This window comes from Lithobates pipiens, unplaced genomic scaffold (genome assembly GCF_037356315.1).
Source record: "Lithobates pipiens isolate NorthernLeopardFrog02 unplaced genomic scaffold, aLitPip1_a1.2 Scaffold_8, whole genome shotgun sequence".
In the NCBI taxonomy this organism is placed as follows: Eukaryota; Metazoa; Chordata; class Amphibia; order Anura; family Ranidae; genus Lithobates; species Lithobates pipiens.
In genome coordinates, this window is record NW_027507903.1 from 289872522 (window position 1) to 289898172 (window position 25651).

The 25651-nt window shown below is 41.5% G+C and overlaps 1 protein-coding gene across 2 annotated transcripts in view; it reads left to right on the plus strand.

The window, feature by feature from the left end:
* Window positions 1-1759: 1759 nt before the first annotated feature.
* CDHR2 (cadherin related family member 2) overlaps window positions 1760-25651 on the plus strand; it is a 225239-nt gene continuing 201347 nt past the window's right edge. The window contains exons 1-3 of one of the 2 annotated variants that reach the window (XM_077472404.1): window positions 1760-1780; window positions 16541-16610; window positions 17757-17825. In XM_077472404.1, coding sequence (XP_077328530.1) covers window positions 1778-1780; window positions 16541-16610; window positions 17757-17825 — 142 coding nt within the window. In that variant the 5' untranslated portion in view covers window positions 1760-1777. The other variant, XM_077472405.1, reaches the window with a different exon arrangement.

The following is a 25651-nucleotide window of genomic DNA, read 5'->3' on the forward strand; positions in this document are numbered from 1 at the left end:
CATCCAATCTGACAGAGCTTAAGCTATTGTGAAGAGAAGAATGGGTAAAAATGTCACTCTCTAGATGTGCAAAGCTGGTAGAGACATCCCCAAAAAGACTTACAGCTGTAATTGCAGTGAAAGGTGGTTCTACAAAGTATTGACTCAGGGGGGCTGAATACAAATGCACCCCACACTTTTCACATATTTGTTTGTAAAAAATGTTGAAAACCATTTATCATTTTCCTTCCACTTCACAATTACGTGCCACTTTGTGTTGGTCTTTCACATAAAATCCCAATAAAATAAATGTAAGTTTTTTGTTGTAAGATGACAAAATGTGGAAAATTTCAAGGGGTATGAATACCTTTTCAAGGCACTGCATGTGTTAACTGAATAATTGGATATAATTTTTTGCAAGTGCTAATCTGCATGACAACTTCTGTCTTACCTTAGGAAGGCACACCTTGCTGGGATTGCACATGTAGAAGATGATGACTCTTCTGATTCTAGATCTGTGTGTGCTGACAAATACAGATTATTGCCCAGTTGGAACTGAACCATCTTAGTGTGTTACTAATTTCCCAGGTATTTTCAATAAAAGTTGACGTCAAATGAAGTGTTGCATCGTGCTCTTTTTTTGCCACTTTTGCTTCTTAGACCTGTATGTTACAAAATGGTTTCAAAAGGTTCTTAGATCTGGATATGTGAAATATTTTTTTTTCTTTTTCTTATTTGTGATGTGTAGAATTGAACATATTCCTACATACAGAGCAGACCATATGTTGCCTCTAATAATAGCACATTCTAGCATTAATTTTTTCTAACATATTCACATGACAAACCGAGGGTGTCATAATTCAGATGCTCCTATCATGATATCTAAATTCTGTACATGAACTATGTTTGTGGCTGAAGCTCCTTGCTTATCATATTCATGAAAAACCATGGTGCAGTTTAGGTTTAAGTGTATGCATAACCAAAACTTTTCTTTTTTATTTAGTTTTCAGTGGGAAAGGGTTAAACGTCCTCTAGGTTTATTTTTTGATGTTGTTGTCCCACTAGGAAAATTTCTCTTCATTGCCTATCATGGAGAAGTTATAGGAAATATCTACCAATTGAGAGAAAGACCCTTCTTAAACAGTTGTATCCATTGGAAAATTCTCCCTTCCCCCCTCCTCTTGTTCTGGTGACAACTATAAAATATATATATATTTTTTTGTCATTTTCTGTTTCTGTGCCTGTCGTGGAGGACAAAAAGAGAGGGTAAATCTCTTTATTGCAGGACACAGACAGTATTATAACCCTGGCAAGGGTTCTAACCCTTCCCACTCTATCCAAAGCAAAAAAAAAAATTTTGACTGTGCATAGACTTTTATCATAGAGTATTTGAACACTTTGATTAATTAATTTTTACTTTTATTGAATTTTAAATGTGCTTATTTAAATAACAATAATTAAAAGCCCAGATACTATAAATAGATCTAGAAAAGGATAAAAAGGTAGGATTTTAAAGGGATTGTCTTGGGATTTTTTTGTCTGATGTCTAGAATACCCTTGAATCGGGTACATCCTTTATCAGTCATAATCAAACCTCTTTTGACGCAGTACACTAGATTAGCTATCATTACTTATATAGGCTAGGACTAAGATAAGAAGCATTTCATTTACAGCCTAGTGATGCTTTACGTTGGGTACGATACGTCATGTTTATTACACAGTATATGCTCCATAACAGAGTATTCTCTGGCCTTTCTGATCACAGGGTACAAGTTGTTTAAGAAAGCACAGGGTGGAAATGGTAATTATTTTTTGTGCTCATTATCTACAGTTAATGATTGATGTATGAGTGATGAGATGAAGAGGTGAGCAGGATACAAAGGTCTACAAAGTGTATTATTATTTCATAGTCTTGTACAGGAAGAGAAACAGCTTTCTCCGGGATCCAGGTATGAAACATTTCTACCTTTTTCTTGGAGTCTATCTTAGTTAATTACACCCGTATTATTATTCTTAGAGTGCTGCTTAAGTTTGAATCTTCTAAAAAAGCTCATAGGTAAAAAATATATGGTATTTTTTCCATGTAGTTCTAGGCAGTGGCTGTTTCCCTCCCTAGGCTTTGTTTCTGTCGGTAGGTCCTTGTTTAGGTTATAGAGATATCATAGTTAGTTCTAATTGTTTTCACACTTACTGTTGATTAATGTTTCTTTACATTCACTTGTGTACAGAGACCATAGACGCCTGGTGCCCAATCTGTAGCCCAGTGGTCTCATGCAACCCTTTGCCGGTTTTGCTATGGCCCTTTATTGGTAATTTTTTTTGGTGCTTACTAAGACCAGTGATGGAAAAATGTTTTTTACACTGGGTGGTTTGGTTTATTTCTGTCACACTACGCTACTTTTTTCTGTGCTGTACATCTCATTATATATGTTTTTTTTAAAACTTGAATCTTATTTTAATGAACATGCTGAGAGATACAGTGCCTTGAAAAAGTATTCATACTCCTTGATTTTTTTTCTTTTGCTGCAAAAAGATTTTAGCAAAGAAAAGAGTAATTACATAGTAAAGAAATCACAGGTACAAAAAAAAAAAAAAATCACAGGTACAATACCCCTTGAAATTTTCTACGTTTTGTCATTTTACAACCAAAAATATAAATGTATTGTGATTTTATGTGATAGACTAACACAAAGTGGCACATAATTGTGAAGTGAGAGGAAAATGATAAAGGGTTTTACATTTTTTTAACAAGTAAATATCTGAAAAGTGTAACGTGCATTTGTATTCAGCCCCTTTTACTGTGATAGCCCTAAAGAAAATCTAGTGGAACCAATTGCCTTCACCTAATTCACCTAATTAATAAATAGAGTCCACACCAGGCAGATCAGGGATAAAGTTGTGAAGAAGTTTAAAGCAGGGTTAGGTTATAAAAAAAAATATCCCAAGCTTTGAAAATCTCATGGAGCAGTGTTCAATCCATCTTCCGAAAATAGAGTATGGCACAGTTGCAAAGCTACCAAGACATGGCCGTCCACCTAAACTGACAGGCCTGGCATGGAGACACCCATCGTAAATCTGGAGGAGCTGCAGAGATCCACAGCTCAGGGCGGATAATCTGTCCACAGGACAACTATTAGTCAGGCATTACAAATCTGACCTTTATGGAAAAGTGGCAAGAAGAAAGCCATTGTTGAAAGAAAGCCATAAGAAGTCCCGTTTGCAGTTTGCGAGAAGCCATGTGGGGGACACAGCAAACAGGTGGAAAAAGATGCTCTGGTCAGATGAGACCAAAATTGAACTTCTTGGCCTAAAAGCAAAACACTATGTGTGGCAGAAAACTAAGGCCGCGTACACACGGGCGGATTGTCTGGCCAACTAAGTTCATCAGACAATCCGACAGACAGTCCGTCCAACATTTGAATGAACGGACTTGACCACACACGATGAACAGACAGTCCGTTGAAAGCTTGCGCGATGACGTGTACAGCACGTACGACGGGACTAGAAAAACGACGTCCAATACACTACAATGCAACCTTCGGCCGTGTAAATCCTTTCTGAGCATGCGCCATACTTAGTCCGTCCAACTTGCCTACACACGAGCGGACTGTCCGCTGAAACCAAGTTTGGACGGACAAAACCAAGTTTGGACAGACAAAATTACGGAAATTCCGAAAGACTTAGTCCGCCAGACTGTCCGCTGAAAAAGTCCGCTGAAGCCCACACACGAGCGGATTGTCCGCTGAAACACGTTTCAGCGGACTAAGTTGGACAGACAATCCGCCCGTGTGTACGCGGCCTAACACTGCACATTACCCTAAAAACACCATTCCCACCGTGAAACATTGTGGCGGCAGCATCATGTTGTGGGGATGCTTTTCTTCAGCAGGGGCAGGGAAGCTGATCAGAGTTGTTAGGAAGATGGATGGATTCAAATATAGGGCACTCTTAGAAAAAAACCTGTTAGAGTCTGCACAAGACTGAGCTTAAACTATTTAGCGAGAAAAAATGGGCAAAAATGTCACTCTCTAGATGTGCAAAGCTGATAGAGACATACTGAAAAAGACTTGCAGCTGTAATTGCAGCGAAAGGTGGATTTACAAAGTATTGACTCAGGGGGCTGAATATAAATGCACGCCACACTTTTCAGATATTTATTTGTAAAAAAAATGTAAAAACCATTTATCATTCTTTCACTTCACAATTATGTACCACTTTGTGTTGGTCTGTCACATAAATTCCCAATAAAATATTTTTTATGTTTTTGGTTGTAACATAACAAAATGTGTAAATTTTTTTGTTTACAAATGATTTTATTATATTATTATTATAATATATTATACAATATTATTAGATTATAAACAGTATTCTGTTAGCAAGATATATATTATATGTAGGGCTGTGAAAATTAAAGATTAATTCCTCGATTAATCTTGAATTTTTTTGATCGATCAAATTTCTTTTGATCGATCAAAATTCTTTTGACCGGTACTCACCTCTTCGCTGACTTCCCGGGTCTTCAGGGAGTTCACCGGACTATAAGAAAAGGTATATAGAACATGACTTTTGAGGTCAGAAGAATATATAGAAATATTTATAAGAAAGAACAATTGTTAACGCAATGAAATTTCCCAAGATGTCCATTTTTTCTTAAAGATGTGCATGGTGTCAAAAAATATACGATGAATGTGTTCTGAGAGTTTGATTTGTTCCATTCTGTTTATGACCTGAGGCCATGGGATGGAGGTGGAGCACCAGTTGAATGCTATAGTCCAATGGATGGAACTAAATAGAGTATGAATGGGTCTAGTGCAGGCAATTGTTATATCTGTTATAGGTGTGAACAAAACGCACATCTGTGGTATTAATGAGATTTTCCTACCTGTTATTTGTTCTATTTTAACTTTTGGTTGTTGCCATAAGGATTTGAGATGATTGCAGTTCCAAAAAATATGTAAAAAAAGTACCTTGATCAGGGCAGCCTCTAAAACAGAGAGGGGATGTTGATGTCTATAAAGTATTAATTTTTTCAGGGGTTAAATACCACCGGTTGTAAAGCTTGATAGCCGATTCCCTAACTGAGATTGTTCTAGTACATTTTTTTTTAGGTTTCATATCATAACATCCCATTCTTCTTGTGAAAATGTTTGGTCTATGTCAGTCTCCTATTAGAGCATAGGTTTAGATTTTTCCGTCATGGAATACTCATTAATACTTTTATATATACGAGAGATCATTCCGGGGTGAAACAGATCTGGACCATAATAGACCTTGTAAGTGATATGGGAGAATTGATTGTTCTTCAAATAAAAGCCATGGGATTTGTGTGGCTGGAGCATACCATTGAGCTAATTGAGTGAATCTTGCTGAAAGATAGTATATCCATAAATTGGGAATGCTTAACCCTCCGTTGGATTGTGGTCTAAACATGAGAGAGTAGCTGAATCTGTTTTTTTTTTGTTTTGGCAATTCAATTTATTAATTTCTCTCTGGAGTGAATCTAAGGTGTTTTTAGGGATTAGAAGAGGGAGAGCTCTAAAAAAAAAAATAACTTGGGCAATATAACCGTTTTGGTAGCAACAATTCTTCCTGTGAATGAAATATAGTAAGTTGATCATAGTTTAAGCAAGGTTTTAATACTAGTGAATAGTGGTAGGTAGTTGGCCTGAAAAAGGGCTTTATATGAAGGGGTAAGATGAATACCTAAATATGTAAAGGAATTAGAGCACCAAGTGAAGATGTAGTCAATGGTGGAATATTTATGGGCAAAGCTGAGCATTTGGATAAATTTACACCTAAACCAGTAAGGTTATGAAATATATTGAATTCTTTAATAAGGTTGGGTAGGGAGATTAATGGTTCAGTGAGAAATACTAGGACATCATCTGCATATAGGCTCAGTTTTAATTCACTAGATCCCTTATGGCAGGTACACACGACTGGACTCTCCGACAGAAAAGGTCAGACGGTCTTCCCGACGGACTTTCGATGAGTTACGATGGACTTATGAACGAACGGACTTGCCCACACATGAACGGACTAAAATCCGTTTGTTTTGACCATGATGACGTACGACGGGACTAGAGAAGGAAGTTCAATAGCCAGTAGCCAATAGATGCCCTTGCGTCATATTTGGTCCGTCGGACCAGCATACAGACGAACGGTCTTCCCGATAAGAATTCAGTCCGTCGGACAGATTTGAAACATGTTCTATTTCTAGGTCCCTCTGAATTTTTTAACCACTACAGATCAGCGATATAGCCGAATGATGGCTACAGCGTGAACCTGCTTTGCCGGGACAACGTCTATTGATGTAGCCCCGTGCCTGAGCGGCCTGCGTGCCCCCTGCAGGGCGCGTGGCATGCTCTGTGTTCAGCGAGTCTATGAGACTTGCTGGATCACAGATCGGAGTAAGGGGTCGATCCCGACCCCTTACCAGGTGATCAACTGTCAGCCAATGACAGCTGATCATGTGATGTAAACAGAGCCGTTAATTGGCTATTTTTTCTCCTCACGCTGACTGCTTGAGGAGAAAAAAAAAAGTAGTTAAAGCATGAACAAACTCTGGACAGCCGCACTCCGGATCAGATGAAAAGTAAAAAAGTGCCTTTATTTCTTCAAACTGAAAAACCTCACATTACACAAATGACCGTAACAAAGGGAAAAATAAAAAACAAAACCGTTGACGCGTTTCACGCTAAAATTAGCGCTTACTCATAGCTAATTTTTGTTCTAAATGAAGGAGAAAAAAAAGCCGATCACTGGCGGCCATGAGAGGGACATCAGTCCTGATCACAGCGAGCTGCCGCCAGCCCATCAGTGCCCACCTGTGCTCCCTGCCAGTGCCCACAGTGTCACCTATCAGTGCCCACAATCAGTGCCTTAACAACAGTGCTACACATCAGTGCCACCTATCAGTGTCACCTACCAGTGTCCATCAGTGCCACCCATCAGGGCCCATCAGTGCCATCTTATTTGTGCCCATCTGTGCCCATCAGTACAACCTTATCTGTCCCCATCAGTGCCACCTTATCTGTGCCTATCAGTGCCACCTTTACCTGTGTCTATCAGTGCCCATCAGTGCAGCCTATCAGTGCCCACTAGTGCCGCCTCATCAGCGCATATCAATGAAGGAGAAAAATTACCTGTTTGCAAACTTTTATAACAAACTATTGAACATGATTTTTTTTTTTTTTTTCCCATCTTTTTTTGTTTGTTTAGCAAAAAATAAAAATACCAACTGTGATTAAATACCACTAAAAGAAATCTCTGTTTGTGGGGAAAAAAAATGAAAAAATGTCATTTAGGTACAGTGTTGTATAACCGCGCAATTGTCATTCAAAGTGTATCAGCACTGAAAGCTAAAAATTGGTCTGGGTAGGAGGGGGGTTTAAGTGCCCAGTAAGCAAGTGGTTAAAGAAAAACGATTGGACTATCCCACACACGATCCAACTATCCGATGGAATGATTCCTTCTGACCTATTTTGCTGGAAAGTCCAGTCGTGTGTACGCGGCATTAGTGTAACTTTGATGTTTAAATTTTTCTGGATAGCACAGGCAAGAGGTTCAATGGCTAAAGCAAAAAGGGGTTGGGATAGTGGACACCCTTGCCCAATGGGAAGAAATCTGAATTATTACCAGGGAGTTTGATACGTGTTTGGGGATTATGATATAAACCTCTGAAACCATGTAGAAATGAGTTGCATAAACTGTATTTGGGGAGTAATAAATCTAAATAAGACCAGCTAATGCTGTCAAAAGCCTTATGGATAGCAAGGCTAAGTATAAGTGCCATATTAGAATGTAAATTAGAATCTTAAGTTGTTTATTAGTTTATTAAGTTGTCTGTGATTTGTCTACCTGGAATAAATCCATTCCGGTCTGGTTGAATTTAAGGGGTAATGACTGAAGCCAATCTTTCTACCAGTAAACAGCCAAATATTTTTAGGTCATTATTGATGACAGAAATTGGGCGATAATCTTGTGGGGTGGTATGATCTTTGTGGGGTTTTGGTAGAAGGGACATATTTGCTAAAAGCATGTCACTTGGAAAGTGATTTCCTTGTAAAATATGGTTGTATAATTTGGAAAGGTGAGGGGCCAAAATAGGGGAATTTTTTTTATAACATGTTGTAGAGCAACCGTCAGGTCTGGGGTCTGTGGAGATTTTGAGAGAACCTATAATGAGGTTTAGTTTGATGTCTGAGCATGGGGCTTTCAAGGCTTCAATATTCTGGCTGGACAGAGTAGGGAGTGAGATATCTTCTAACCAATATAAAGAAGTTTGTTTGGGTGGTGTTTGAGGTGTAGAGAGTAGTTTTTATAAAAGTCTGAAAATATCTCTAGAACTTCTTTGAGATGGAAAACTAAATTACCTGTTGGATTACGTAGTTTATAGACATGAGAGGGTTTTGTCGACTGATTTAACTTTCTAGCAAACATGGTGGAGGAAGAGTTCATAATAATTTATAGTATAATAAGAATTTTGCTTTAGTCCATCTCAGAGCCTTCTCTGTGTCTGCTGACAATAAGGTGTCTAAGGCTATACGTTTTTCGTGAATTTGGTTTAAAAGACTCTGGGATGGGGATTGATTATGATTGTTATATAAACGATCCAAGTTTTGGTGAGAGATTTAATGTCCGCTAGTTTGGATTTATTATTTGCTGATCCTATATTAATTAAGTGACCTCTCATGACAGCTTTATGTGCCATCCATATAGAAATAGGAGGCATATCTGGAGTTGTGGTATGAGCAAAAAAATCAAGGTGAGTTGCTGTTATGTATGCATGTGATCTGTTAGTAGAGAATCATTGATGCGCCATTTATAGGGTGTAGGGGCAGGGCCTATATGTGAAGTTGTAAAAGGAAGTAATGTAGTGGCCAGACCAAGGACATGAATGAATGTCTGCTTTTGAGTAGTTGGCTAAAAGAATTGGGGTACAAAATATATAATCAAGACATGCAAAGCTATCGTGTGAATTTGAGTAAAATGTGTAAGCTTTAATTCCTACATTGTGAGCTCTCCATGTATCTACCAATTGAAGATTATCTAGTGTAGGCAGGCAGGGAGGAAGTGATGTCATTCTCCTCGGGGGGGGGTCTTTTTGACCGGACTACGGACTGGTCTACGAGGAGAACACTGAAAGTAAGTGCACCAAACACTACACTAACATGTAGGCACACATAGGCACACAAATCCCCCCCATCACCCCCCCGATCGCCCCCCCCCCTCCCAGTCACAGTGTCACTGATTGCAGTGATCATTTATTTACTGATCACTGCATTCAGTGTCAGTTGTGACAGTAAAAAGTGTCAGGGCAGTTAGTGTTAGGTGCAGGGTAGGGTTTTTCTGATCGCTGCATTAGTGTCACTAGTGTCGCTAGGTAGCTAGTTATTTTTTTAGGTTCACCGCCAGGTTTTTATAGCGCTAGGTACCCCGATATACTACCCAATAATGGTTTTAACCCCCTGATTGCCCCTAGTTAACCCTTTCACCAGCGATCACAGTATAAGTGTCACTGGTGATGCTGGTTAGCCAGTTAGTTATTTAGGTTCCCCGTCAGGTTTTTATATAGCGCCAGGGACCCCCATATACTACCTAATAAAAATGTGAACCCCCTGATTGCCCCTAATTAACCCTTTCACCAGTGATCACCATATAAGTGTTACGGGTGACTCTGGTTAGTTAGTTTGCTTTTTATAGCATCAGGGCACCCACCATTTATTAGCGAATAAAGGTTTAACCCCCTGATCACCCGGCGGGTGATATCAATTCGCTTTTAGGGTCAGGTTCTGCGTCTCCCCAGGCAGCGCTGGGTTAGTGCCAGTACCGCTAACACCCACGCGCAAAGCATAAACCTCCCGTAGTGGTATAGAATCTGAACAGATCAATATCTGATCTGATCAGATCTATACTAGCGTCCCCAGCAGTTTAGGGTTCCAAAAAAACGCATTGTTAACGGGATCAGCCCAGATACCTGCTGGCACCTGCGTTTTGCCCCTCCGCCCAGCCCACCCAAGTGCAGTACCCAAGTGCAGTATCGAAAACACTAAACACATAACTGCAGCGATCGCAGAGTCAGGCCCGATCCCTGCGATCGCTAACAGTTTTTTTGGTAGCGTTTTATATTTAAATCCGGAAGGCAGTGCTTGGTTTTCGGAGTCCCGTACGTGGCTAGGCTCCCAAAAAGTCCCCCACATGTGGTATCCTCGTACTCGGGAGAAGCAGCAAAATTTATTTTGGGGTGTAATTTCACTTATGCCCATAGCATGTGTGAGCAATATATCATTTAGTGACAACTTTGTGCAAAAAAATAAAATTGTAATATTCCTGCAACTTGTGGCAAAATATAAAATATTTCATGGACTCAACATGCCTCTCAGTAAATAGCTTGGGGTGTCTACTTTCCAAAATGGGGTCATTTGGGGGGGGGGGGGGGGGTTTGTGCTATTTTGGCATTTTATGGCCTTCGAAACTGTGATAGGTAGTGAGGAGTGAAATCAAAAATTTGCACCCTTAGAAACCCTGAAGGCAGTGATTGGATTTCGGGGTGCCGTACGCAGCTAGACTCCCAAAAAGTCCCACATATGTGGTATCCTCGTACTCAGGAGAAGCAGCAGAATATATTTTTTATATTTTTATAAAAAAATAAAAATAAGTAACAGATATGTAACTGTAAATGTTCAATACATGTAACTTTACAGTATAACAGACATTACTATGTAATACTCATTCATAACTGCATTCGTTAGCAAAAGAAGAAAACAAACTAGGAATTAGACATGTGCATTCGTTTTCGAATGCATTTTCGTCCGAATTTCAGGTATTTTCGTTATCGTTTTAACAAATGATAACGAAAGTGCAGAATCCGAAAAATGAAAGATCCAACATAAATAAATGCTTTATTTTCATTTTCGCTGTGACAAAAGTTCCATATAGATAGGAGATTCGACATGAAGCTGACAATAACAATCTGTTTCTATCGAACCTGTGGTCGAATGTGCCTAACCTTAACTCTATTAGTCCAGGATTATTCTATATAGAGAGAAAAGATTTGACATAGAGAGAAAAGATTTGACAGAGAAAAAAGATTCGACAGAGAGAGAAAAGATTTGACAGAGAGAGAAAAGATCACTGCTGGAGTTGGGTGGGGGAAGTAAAATAAAAATAATGATGATGATGAATGTTATTGGCTGATTGTAACCAAAGAGGAAGAGCAGTAAAATAGCTAGAACTAAGTACACACATACAGCTAACTTACTTTCACTTACGATTGCTAGCAGAGAGAGAGACACACACTGAATCATTTCAGAAGACAGTCAGTCTTAGCTGGTCTGTTTGTCAGAGAACCTGAATTATTTAGCAATTAACCACTTCAATACAGGGCACTTAAACACCTTCCTGCCCAGACCAATTTTGAGCTTTCAGCGCTGTCGCACTTTGAATGACAATTGCGCGGTCATGCTACACTGTACCCAAATGAAATTTTTATAATTTTTTCCCACAAATAGAGCTTTCTTTTGGTGGTATTTGATCACCTCTACGGTTTTTATTTTTTGCGCTACAAATAAAAAAATACCGAAAATTTTGAAAAAAAAAAATGTTTTTTTTTGTTTCAGTTTTAAAACTTTGTAAATAAGTACGTTTTCTCCTTCACTGATGGGCACTGATGGGGCTACACTGATGGGCACTGATAAGGCGGCACTGATGGGCACCAATGAAGTGGCACTGATAGGCGGCACTGATAGGCGGCACTGATGGGCGACACGGATGGGCGACACGGACGGACACTGATAGGTGGCACAAATTGGCACGGATGGTCGGCACGGATGGGCGGCACAGATGGGCGGCACAGATGGGTATGGATAGGCGGCACAGATGGGCATGGATAGGCGGCACAGATGGGCATGGATGGGCATGGATAGGTGGCACAGGTGGGCACTGATAGGCGGCACAGGTGGGCACTGATAGGCGGCACAGGTGGGCACTCATAGGCGGCACAGGTGGGCATTCATAGGCAGCACAGGTGGGCACTCATAGGCGGCATTGGTGTTATACTATAGTAATGGATGCCAATCAGTGCCAAACAATAATGCATGCCAATCAGTGATGCCCATTGTGGGCACTGATTGGCATCCATTATGGGCACTGATTGGCACCCATTGTGCTGACTGGCATCCCTGGTGGTCTAGGGAGGATTACCTTTTACCTGGTGGTCTGGTGGCGTTCCTGGTGGTCCAGTGTGGGCATCCTCGGGGGGGGGGGCTGTGCTGATAATCGATCAGCACAGACCCCCCCCGTCAGAGAAGCAGCCGACAGACGCGAGTGAGGGAAAGCCGATCACCAGCTCTTCCCATTTACACTGTGATCAGCCGTGATTGGACACGGCTGATCACGTGGTAAAGAGTCTCCGTCGGAGACTCTTTACCAAGATCGTAGTTGCCGGGTGTCAGACTGACACCCCGCAACAACAATCGCCGTGATGCGCGCCCCGGGGGCGCGCAGCGGCTCATAATCCTGATCACGTCATATGACGTCCGGTCAGGATTATGAAACCACTTTGCCGCCGTCAATTGCCTATAGGGCGGGCGGCAAGTGGTTAAGCATAAGCACAGCAGCAGAACAATAGTAAAGCAAGCTACAGTTCAACTTAGCTTTTTCATAATAATCTGCTGCTATTGTGTTAGTGTTGTGAACTTGATAGTGATACTAGTGTTGCTAGTGTTGTGATAGCCTCAGAGGCTGCACGTGTTGTGGGGGGGATTTATTATTATAGATTCTATATTATAGATTGAGATTCTATAAAGATTCTATATACCCTATCTTGTTACCTGTCTGATCAGTAATCACTATCACCAATCCATTTTCTGTTTGAACTATATACATTCAACATGAACCACAAAGATTCGACAAAGCAGCGAAAAACATACAAACGTTGAATCATTGGCTTATGGTGTCTGTCAAAAGTTCTAAGAAGATTAGACGGAGCAGCTAAACTATATGGAGTCATACAGTTTAGCTTCTCTGTCGAATCTTCTTTGACCACTCGACAGACACTATAAGCCTTCAATGACAGATTCGACCTTAAAGCAGAGCTCCACCTGATTTTTAACCACTTGCTTACTGGGCACTTAAACCCCCCTCAGTCCCAGACCAATTTTCAGCTTTCAGCGCTGATGCACTTTGAATGACAATTGCGCGGGCATACAACACTGTACCCAAATGAAATTTTTATCATTTTTTTCCCACAAATAGAGCTTTCTTTTGGTGGTATTTAGTTACAGCTCGGAGTTTTATTTTTTGCTAAACAAACAAAAAAAGATGCAAAAAAAAAAAAAAAAAAAATCATGTTTTAATAGTTTGTTATAAAATTTCGCAAACGGGTCATTTTTCTCCTTCATTGAAGTGCGCTGATTAGGCGGCACTGATAGGCTGCATTGGTGGGCACTGATGGGCTGCATTGGTGGGCACTGATGGGCTGCATTGGTGGGCACTGATAGGCTGCACTGGTGGGCACTGATAGGCATAGTTAAGGCGGCACTAATAGGCACAGATAAGGTGGCACCGATGGGCACAGATAAGGCGGCACTGATGGGCAAAGATGGGCACAGATAAGATGGCACGGATGGGTGGCACGGATAAGTGGCACGGATGGGTGGCACGGATGGGCACTGATAGGTACCACAGATAGATGGGACTGATGGGCACTGATAGGTGGCACTGATAGGTGGCTCTGATAGGTGGCACTGCTGGGCACTGATGGGCGGCACTGCTGGGCACTGATGGGCGGCACTGCTGGACACTGATGGGCGGCACTGGGGTGCAGCACCTTTGAGGCAGATTTTGGGTGGCACTGTGGGTGGCACTGCTGGGTGGCACTGTGGGTGGCACTGTGGGCACTTCTGGGTGGCACTGTGGGCACTGCTGGGTGGCACTGTGGGCACTATGGGCACTGCTGGGTGGCACTGACAGGGGGGCACTTACTTTATTTCAGGATGGCACTGCGGGTGGCAGGTGGGCACTGGCAGGGGGCAGGTGTCCGTTTAAATTGCTGGCCGTGATCGGGACTGATGTCCCGAACACGGCCGCCGGCGATCGGCTTTTTTTTTTTCTCCTCGCGCTGTCAGCGCGAGGAGGAATACTAGCCGATTACCGGCTCCGTTTCATCACATGATCAGCTGTCATTGGCTGACAGCTGATCACGTGATAAGGGGTCGGGATCGACCCCTTACACGGACTCGCCGATCACAGAGCGCGCCGCGCGCGCCCCTCAGGCGGCGCGCAGGCCGCTCGTATCCGGGATGACGTCAATAGACGTAGTCCCGGAAATGTGGGTCCGCGCTATTGCCGTCATTTTGCAATAGCGCGGTACCCAAGTGGTTAATCAATAGCTCCCTAATATTATTTTTATCGGTTATATATAAATTTGACAGAATTTTTTATATGTACCTTTTTTTTCTGCAGATCTTTGCAATTTCCGGGTTTGGGGGATTGCGGGTATGGGCGGGGTTGGTGCGGCTATTACGACACTTCCTTTGTGCCGCACTGTCTCCTGGGATCCTTTTTTCTTGTTACCAGTAGTCTGTGCAGCTGCCTGACGCGAGTTATCGCGCAATTTAGAACCCTCAAGTGACGTCATTACGACAGTCACTTTGAGAGAGCGCTCCTATGTAAATATTACTGAGCATGCGCGAGATATTAGATAGAACGGGCATTGCATTCTGGGAGATGCACGTCACTGAATCCAGGAAGAGAATGCCTGTAGGCTTTACATGCCCACAGGTAAAATGACAACGATGTAGATGATTTTTATAAAGCGTTCTTAGATTCTAAAAAAGCAATGGGAAAACTTCAAAAAACGGGTGTTTCAAAATGTAAGTAACAAATTTCAAAACTAATTTGTTTATAAATGTCACAAATAAAAAAAAACTCCAGAGGCAGTGGCGCTCTGTTTTAATTCATTTGGATTTTCGAACGCATTTTTAAACTAAAAACTAAATAAATAAAAACGAATTTCGGGAGTAACGAAATAAATGTATTTTTCGGACAAAAACTAAATTCCGAAACAAAATATATCAGTGTGCACATGTCTACTAGGAATACTAATTGGAATATACATCACGAGGTACAGCACATCTCACATAAGAATGTTTTATTCACATTCATGTCATCATGGCTGCAGTGCAGTTCCATATAATGAACTCGTTTGCAATTGCCACTTGTAAATTTGCGGATTTGTCAATTTGACATTTACAAACACGTGTTTGCCGCTATTAGCGCGTTTTTTCATTCGCATGTTCACCCAGTCGTGATCTTAATTGACTTAATTGGGCGTCACTAAATGTAAAGCGACCATTACTTCCCGCTTTTCTTAGTAAGTAAATCAACCCCACAGTCTCTTAACACTTCTCACAGGTAATGGTCTGGTCAGATGAGATCGTCTCTCCTTGAGGCCAAGGAATATACCCTGCCAGTGCCTGTTCACACCCGCTGCTCCTAGAGCAGCTTGTCTCCAGGAAAATGAGCTTTGAAGGATAGGCAGCCCCTATACTAATCAAAACCTGCACAATCAGGATGCTGGTCTTCATTAAAATGTGGACACAGGGTTAGAGGTTAAAAATTATGTTATGGTTTCCCCTAAAGGAACTTCTGAGAACCTACTTTCCCTAATGATAGGAACAAAGGAAGGTCCAGACAACTTGAATCCCCCTTGACCCCTATCCTATTGTAGTTTGCATTGGTTGGTGTACTGAGGTCTATCTAACCAGGAATATTGGCTTCCAGAGAGTAGCATTATAATGGAATGGACAGGCCACAGTTTTAAAAAAGACTAAGCTGCAGGTGAGATTTGCAATCACATATTGGAGCTGATAGGAACTGTCTGGAATTAGCAAGGAGGCCTACTTATTACTTCAGGGCCAGTTCACACCATAGAAACACAGTCTGGATGCGTTCCAGGTGCTTTTCTGCATTCATGTTTTTAATGCGTTCCAGTGCATTTTTGATGCGTTTTTGGTGCATTTTTGATGCAGTCCAGTGCTTCCCCCCCTCTTTTTTCCTAACCTTATATAAGGACAAGTGTGTTGCAGTGCATTTTTGGTGCATTTAGGCGGATCCGGTGCGTTTTTGATGCGTTTTTGATGCGTTTTACAGCTTTCCAGTGCAATAAAAATGCAGCATGTTCTACTTTTTTTTCTGGAACTGGAACACACTGGAACTGACCGCACTGGTGTGAACTATGCCATTGAAAACCATATAACCTACTTTCTATGCATTTTTGATGCAGAAAAAAAACGCACTAGACTGCATGTGGTGTGAACTCGCCCACAATGAGGATTCCAAATTATCATTTTTTTAAATCCCCTGTAAACCTTCACTTTAGATACTAACTCTGGTTCAAACAGGTCATCACATATTTGTATGCAGGCAATTTTTGGGGAAAATGGAGAGTGTTTCATTATCAGAAATATTTGCACGCCATTTTTAAATGCTTTACAAGATGAAACCATCTAAATATGATTTACAATTCTTTCTTATAATTAAATGTTTGCTTTTGCAGGCTACAAATGCTGGAAGAATGGTGCACATTTTGTTCCTGATCCCTCTGCTCCTTATGGGTGGAGTACAAGGTGAGTTTTATATATCTTATAAACCTCTGCTTAAAATAACATAACATTCCATCCATTCAAATCAAAGAAGCTCTTTGCATTATGGAACTAATGTATATTATTTCATGTATGTTGAATCATATGGCTATAATACATACTGATCCAAGCAAGGCCAGCTTTAGCCATGAACATGCTTTGCAATTGCAAAGAGAACCATACCGAGGGAGCACCTATGGCATGGGTGCTCAACATGTGGCCCTCCAGCTATTGCAGAACTACAAGTCCCATCATGCTTCTGCCTTTCGGAGTCGTGCATGTGATTATCAGCCTTGCAATGCCTCATGGGCTTTGTAGTTCTGCAGCAGCTGGAGGTCCACAAGATGAGTACCCATGACCTATGGTTATCATGCATTAAAACCGGTTATAAACAGTCTAGTAGACATATTTCTGGAAAAAGGTTCTCATTGGTTCTCATTGCCTGGATCTATTACCCTGAACCTCCTCTCTGCGGTATATAAGACAACTCACTACTTAGAAACTTGTTAAGCAGAAAAGCATATTAGGGTAAATCAAAACTCCCCATTTACTGTGTGTACTGTAAACAAATGTCTAACAAATGATAATGACAAATCAAAAGCCAGAAGTGCATTGCTACATATTGTGAATGCTGCATCACCATGTAGCATGGTAGGGTAGTTGACAGAGACCAATATATTGTCTTGCCGCTGTGTAACAAATACTTAAAATGCTATATAGATTAAGGAAAGGGCACATTTAAAGGAGTTACCTGATGCACCTCAGCCATTGACACATCAATTTAATAGGGGATACTGCAACTTAGTAATTTCACATTTAATTCTCAGATAGCCAATATATTAATCAAGTTAGTACATATATTACTCAAATGGGATGGCCACAGCTTAGGCTTAACAAGTAGTAAAATGATCTTATCTCCAAAGAAAACATCTTATAAATATGTTAATTTTAACTCCAAACCTTTTCTGTAGTGCAGTTTACAATCTCTTATTCACCTCATTGTTGTTATATGTCAACGGCTGTATGTCATATGTCTTCTTTAGAACTGAGACAGCTAAGCACAAAGTACAGAAGCTAAGATTTGCCAATCAATTTAGCTTATTATTTATAAGTGTTCCTTTGTTTTTTTAGTCTCTGCAACCAATAGACCTCAGTTTGAAACCATGCCCCCTGTCATTATACCAGAAGATATTCCTGTTGGTGAGTCATTTTCATGCAATATGTCATCTTTAAAACTAAACTTCATGCGTACAATAAAAAAAAAGTGATGTACTTATTTTAAAAAAAAAGCATTTATTTTTGCACAGAACTGCGTAAAACCTGAATGTGTCCAAAAATTAGCCTACTTCACAGCATTGCAGCTTTCATTTTTAGAATAAGAGGGTCAACAATGAGTGTGACAACATTTGTATGTTTCTTCTCCTTCATTGTCCAACCACAGGCAGGAGCCAGACAGGTTACCAAGCTATATTGTGTAACTTCTGTAGTGGAAAATAAGCTGGGCTGTATGGTTAGGCTATCTGGGTTACAAGAGTTGTAGAAAGGTCTTCTCTATAGACATACCACTTTTCCAATTCACAGTTGGGTGCCGATAGTGTCCCATGCACTGATAATCCAATGATGAGGAAGTTTGCATTAATTTACATGTCCAACAGAAGGCTGGTCACTGTCTACTCATAAACATTTTCAAATCTTTGGCAAGTAACACTATTTATGGGTATACAAAGCATACTTCAACAGCAAGAACAGGCTTAAGGTAAATAGAAGCTTTATGATCACAATGCCTTTTCAACAGAATTCTAGTTTTGTCAAATTTGTGAAGAAAACTTTAGTATACTGCAACCTTTCTCAACCTTTTCAACACTGAGGAACCCTTGAAATAGTTCTCCGGTCTCAGGGAACCTCTGCTAAAAATTAGAAATCTACAACTCATGATACATTGGTGTGATGGTCAGTGGGAAGAATGTTCCTTACACTTGTGGTCATTGGGAAGAATTACCTCCTTACAGATAGCTAAAGAGATCAATGGTGTCAGTGGAAACTTATCTGAGAGGCAGAAATTGCCCAATGCTGAAGGAACCCCTAGCAACCTCTGGAGGAACCCTGGTTGAGAATCACTGGTATACTGTATTTTGACATGTCACATAACTGCCTGGTTCCCCATTTAAGCATATACAGAACATTGTGTCTTCAAGGGCATCTTTCCCTTCTGTGTCTCCCTCTGCCACCCCCGCTACTTGTTCCAGCTGTTTCCTTACTGCTATTACATGCTCTCTAGCTTCCCTATCAGTGATGTTGCCAGTAGAAGTGTACTTAAGTCTAAGTGCCAACCCTTAAACATTTAAAGTGTACATGATCTTAAAAAAGAAAATATTTTTTATATGATAAGGCACATCTAGAAATATTACCCTGGAAATGTAAAAATTTTAAATCTTGAATTCAATCTGAAAAAATGGCCGTTCACTTCCTGACATGTAATCATTATCATTCCCAGGCATTCCTGTTTTGTAGCCTAATAGCAGTATGTCTGCAGCATGAGATCATCTAAGTGAGTCTTGTGAGATATCATTATGTCACTAACGTGCTGCTCACTGTTATTCTGAGCACAGCCTTATGAGAAAGCTGTACCTGAGAATCTGCAGTACACGCATCAACTGCGTATGTTTCATTCATTCTGTTGATCTTTGACTTCTCCTGGTTCTTGATTAATATCCCACCAGTCATCAAGGGGGCAGATTTGACATGAGGAAGTGAAGCTGTCTCTACCAAGAAGGGAACTTCTACAAAAAGATGCAATATGAAATAAAGTATTGTAATTTTAACAGGAAAAAGATTTGCTTCCGGGAGCCATGAGGCAATACTGGTAGCTAGTCTTTTTGCCTCTGCCTCTGCCTAGACAGCTTCCACAGTACAGATCTTCTTTAAAGTATATGTCCAGCCAATTTTTTTTTCTTAGTTTTGAATACAGTGGGAAAGGATTAGAATTCTCTTCAGATTTTTACTGCTATCTGAGGCTCCCTTAGAAAGATTTACTCTCACTCTCCAATAACAAGACAGACATTGTCTGATTTATTGCATTTTAATGTACATATGAGCAGTGGCGTAACTAGAACCTTCAGGGCCCTGATGCAAGAAACCATGAAGGGCCCCCCTGAACCCCAGCCAGGGCCCTTCCCTCTGAGTCCGGCGGTGGAACTCCAGGGCGTGGTCACAGGTATGACCTTTGTGAGCCCTGTAGTTCCACCACTGGTATCAGTAGTTTTTTTTTTTTTTCTTTTAGGTGCCCCATTGGGGGACTGTCCCTAGGCAGGATGGGGTCCCCGTCCCCAGAAGAGATGAGGTCCTTTTCTCCAGGGCAGATGAAGTTACTGCCCCCAGGTGGGAAGGGGTCCCTGTCCCCAGGGGAGGTGGGGGTCCCTGTCCCCAGGGGGAGATGGAGGGGGTATGTAATGGTGTGTGGGGGATGGGGTCCTCTCACTCACCATGACCAAGCTGTAGGCCGCGCACTCATCCATGTTGGCCGGGGCTTCATCCAGTGTGCTGGACGGGCGATCAGCATATCTCCCAGAAAGACCTTTCATCGTCTGTGTATGACGGGGGAGGAGGGGGGCTGGCAGACAAGCCTGCAGTGTCCTCCGGAGAGCCGGCTCTCATAGGGCTGCACTGCATCTGTGTGCTTAAAGTTTGTTTACCCAGGAGAAGTATGCAGTGCAGTGTGGGCCGGACTCAGGGGGGGTGGGACTCTGGCTGGGGAGAACACACATCGGACTGAGCGGCAATGCATGGAGCAGGAGAGGGGTACTCTGAGGTCATGCGGGGAATGCACAACTAAAGAGCAGCCAGTGCGATAGTCGAGCATGGAGCTCTGCTAGTCACCCTCCACCTCCAGCCACCCGTGTGCATGGTGCACTGGTACCCCTAGCTGCCTATGCTGCTGCCGGCCATATGTAGAGGGGGCTGCATGGGCCCCCTGCATCACAGGGCCTGGTTGCGGTCGCAACTGCTGCACCCCCTATAGTTACGCCCCTGCATATGAGATCTGAGGTCTTTTTGACCCAGATCTCATATTTCAGAGGTCCTGTCTTGATTTTTTTTCCATTGCAAGGGATTTTTACATTCCTTGTAATAGGAATAAAAGTGACACATTTTTTTAAAAGAACAGTGTAAAAATAAAAAATAAAAGGTAAAATGAATAAGAATTTTTATTTTATTTTTTAAATGCGCCCCATCCCGCCGAGCTTGCGTTCAGAGGCAAACGCATATGTGAGTAGGGCCTGCATATGAAAACGGTATTCAAACCACACATGTGAGGTATTGCCCCGATCGGTAGAGCAAGAACAATAATTCTAGCCCTATACCTCCTCTGTAACTCAAAACATGCAACCTGTAGAATTTTTTAAAAAGCTGCCTAAGGAGATTTTTAAGGGTAAAAGTTTGTTGCCATTCCACGAGCGGGCGCAATTTTTAAGCGTGACATATTGGGTATCAATTTACTTGACGTAACATTATCTTTCACAATATAAAAATAAATTGGGCTAACTTTACTGTTGTCTTATTTTTTAATTCAAAAAAGTGTATTTTTTCCCAAAAAAATGTGCTTGTAAGACCGCCGCGCAAATACAGTGTGACAGAAAGTATTGCAACGACTGTCATTTTATTCTCCAGGGTGTTAGAAAAAAATGTATAATGTTTGGGGGTTTTAAGTAATTTTCTAACAAAAAAAAACTGTTTTTAACCTGTAAACAACAAATCTCAAAAAGAGGCTTGGTTAAAGTGAAAGCATAAAAATGAAAAATTCCTTTCAAAATAGTGCCTGGGGGGTCTACTTAGTCTACCTGTAAAGTGGCACATCTGTACTGTGTATAGAAGCTGCTGCAGCAATAATTGCATTTATAAAGCCAAAAAAAATACATTTTCCCTCCAAGCTTTTTTTATTTTGTAAGCAACAGCTTGGGGAGCCAGCCTGTATGATGAGGCCACAATGTAGTGCACTGGGAACAAGATTAGAGATTTTTCGTATACATTTTGGTGTCTCTTCCACAGACTTTGGACAGAAGTAACAGGTGTGAAAAATTGGTCTTTGAAATGATGAAAGCAAGAATTGGCCTTGCTGTCAAAAGTTGTAATGATATGCACCTGTCAAACAGGTGCAGAAAAATTGGCCTTTGGGTGTCGGTGGCGCCTTAAGACCGTAACTCTATAAGCGGTACTCTTAATGAAAGTGTGAATTGGCCTTGCTGTTGAAAATTGCAATGATATGCACCTGTCAAACATGTGCAGTAAAATTGCTCTTTGGGTGTCGGTGGAGCCTTCACACCGTAACCCTTTAAGAGGTACTCTTGATGAAAGCAAGAATTGGCCTTGCTGTTAGGACCTGGGATGGAACCTAGGACCACGGCTGTGTCTGGCAGTAACTCTGCTTGCTGAGCAACCTGGAATGCTGGACAGTTCCTTGGAAAGTTACTTGAACAGTTCCTTGAATGATCTTGCCTTGAATCTTGTTTGCCTTGAACCTTGAACTCCTTGCTCCTTGCTCCTCCCATGAACTTCCTGATTTAAGCCATGTCTCTGCACTTCCTGCTCCACCAGCCAATATCTTGCTCCTGTTTCTCCTGCTGCCGACCGTATCTTCGCAACCATTTGTTACCGACATTGTTCCTCAACTACGCTTCTTCTCAATCCCAACCTGCAACTATTTGTTACCGACTTTTGGCTTGTTTCTCGACTACGCTTCTGCTTGATCCCTACCTGCTATATCTGCTACTGGACCTCAGCATGCTTACCTCCTGGTGGGGCTATCCTGAGGACTGTGACCTGATACTAACACGCAGCAAAGCCCATCTCCATCATCAGGAGCTCTGGTGAATACCGGTTAGTGCTTAGACTCCTCACCTCTTTATTAACTCAAAACATATTTAAACATAAACCTTCTTAAATGATCCAGCTCTAATATTAATAAACTATTGCAGATCCTTGACGACACCATCTTCCAAACTTTTTGGAATCTGTGGTACATCTATGTTAGGTTCTGTCCCCAGCCGCAAACACCACCTTGGGGACTTACTGACCACAGACCTCTACCACTTTACTACCCGATAGCCTAGACTGAACTAGGCAAACCTGGAGGACTCCACACCTGAGACGGGTCCCACCGTTTTATCAAATAGCTAATTTTCGTAACTCTCATCAAGGACCCCAATTGCCACACCTTTTGCACAAAGTACCTCCAAACTTCTCCACTAGGGCGGGACGTTCCACCATGACTTTCCCCCTGAAACCGAGGCCTCCTACTTCCTCCCTATACTGGTTATCCAGCTCCTTCCTATCCTGCACCAAACTCCTCCAATCAGGTAAGGGCCAGTTTATTTTATCTAAACAGTCCCCATCGCTCTTTAACCTCCTGCAGTCTGTTAGTTCCTTCCACCCCATCATGTATGCCCTGCTCTTACATTCTTTTTCAGCTCTGTACATCTCTGACTGAGGAAGCCTTAGCCCCTGTACACACGGTCAGAGATTTTGTCCGTCGGATTTAGTCCGACGGATTGTGTCCGAAACTGTTGCATACACACGGTCGGACTAAGTTGTCGAAAAATCCGATCTTTCAGAACGTGATGACGTAATTTCGTTACGATGGGACTACATTCAGGCTAGTAGCCAATAGCTTTGATGTAGGAATTTGATCTGAGCATGCGTGGCACTTGGTCCGATCAAAATTCGCTGCACATGATCGGAGTATGTCCGATCGAACCAGTTGGTCGGGAAATATTTCCAACATGTTGGAAAATTGGGTCCGACGGATATTCGGACGGAATCAGTCCGATGCATACCACACACAGTCGGATTATCCAACAAAACGGTCCGATAGGACACATTCCGACGGATTCTCCGACCGCGTGTACAAGGGCTTAGCCTGGGCCTCCCATTGGGGAGAAAGATGATTTCAATTCTTTCGTGACTGCGATGAACCAAGTTTCCGATGATCCCAACTGCTGCTATACTGCTGAGGCAAAATTGCACAATTTACGGCAGGTTAGACACTTTGTTGCAGAGTACACAACTGAATTCCGACGTTGGATCTCAGATACCAATTGGAATCCAGCAGCGCAAAAGAGTCAGTTCTGTCAAGGACTCTACAAGTAAAAAATTAGCCAGAGTAGAAAGTCCTGACAACCTCAAGGCTTTTATTAAATTATGAATTTTGATTGATCAGAGACTTAGTGAAAGGAGAAAGGAGAGACTGGGAATCCTAGGCAGTAAGTGTGGCATGCATTTTTCTACTACTCAGTATCCTCCTAAGTGTCCAAAAATTCTTCCGGATTCTGACACTCCTGGACCTATGCAGGTGGATGCTATTAAAAGATCTATTACTACACAGGAGAAAGAAAGACGACTTTCAGAGAACTTATGTCTTTATTGGGGAGACTCTGGACATTACGCAGTTAATTGTCCCAATAAATTTAAAAGAACAATTGCGGCAATGGGTGTCACAGTATCTGAATAAATAAACTAAATTTCTCAGTCCGTCTCTCCTTTGATTCAGATAGCAAATAAAGTTAAAGTGGTTGTAAACCCTTACAAACCACTTTGACCTACAGGTAAGCCTAGATTAAGGCTTACCTGTAGGTCCAAGCAATATCTCCTAAACCTATATGGTTTAGGAGATATTTGCCCGAAAACGGGCACCGCTGTCTACGGCGCATGCGCCGTAGACAGCGGCGCGCAGGCGCACTGAACGCGGCAGTTCCAAGAATGGAGCTGCCGCATTTGTCGACTCCCGTGCGCATGCGCAGGAGTGACGTCATCGCGGCTTCGCCGAATGACAGCGGCGGAGCTGCGAGACGCCACCAGCAAGATGGATGCGGCGGACTACAGGGGACAGCGGCGACTTCGCTGGCTCCTGTGTCAGGTAAGTGACACATAATGGGCTACTATGCGATGCATAGTAGTCCATTATGCTTTACTTTTGCAGGGAAAAAAAGAGGAAGTAAACTCATCAGGGTTTACTTCCTCTTTAATTCTTTATCAACTCATTTTGTCATTCCTATAAGGCTTATAGGGGGAAACTTCATGGACATTGAATTTGCCCAAAATAAACACACTCAAATAAGAAATAAACTTTCCCCTATTGATATGTGGACTAGAAGAAGAATCCCCTGTGGGGGAAATTTTTAAGGCACATACAACAATGTTTATAGAATAGTACAAAAAGTTATTTTATTTAATAAAACACACAAAAAAAAAATAGTATACAGTATACAACTAAAATACATATCTAAGGGTATACATATACATATACCGGTATTTATGATGTTATACAGCACTTTATTATGCCATATAGTCCATGTAGAGAAGATCACCCTACGCGTTTCAGAGCTTTAACAAAGCATGTCCTTCTTCAGGGGTGTAAATACCACATTTACATGGAATCTAATAAGTAACAGGTGACACGTGTAAGAATTAAAATATTATTGGCCAGGCAGGAATACAGGCATAAATACAGTGAATGGTTACCAGAGACAAGAACTTTACAAATACTTACAATACTATTAAATTACAAAAATGCTCCTAAGGGGATAAAATATTAAAAATTAAATTTAAATTATAAATAATATAATTTTTTTTCTCTTCCCCTTAGGAGCATTTTTGGGTGGAACATTACTAGAGTTTCAGTCCATTCGGACTCTTTCTCTGGTTCATATATCCTTTTTTGGTTGGTACCAAACTGGTACGACATTTATACCATTTGCTTCCATGCAGACAGGTCTTGGGATGTACCTTGAGCACTGGCGGAGCCATTCTTATATGTGTGGTCATCTGTAATTATTTGTTTTTATCAAACAATATCTTTGGGACAATATCATCCTCCTTACTAGTATTGTAAATATTTGTAATCAACTTTACATCAAACTAGAGAAATGCGAGTTTGAACAAACTCGGATACATTTCTTGGGATACATAATTTCTTAATGTAAGCATGGATCCTGATAAAATCAAAGCAGTCGTGGATTGGCCTGTCCTTGGGAATG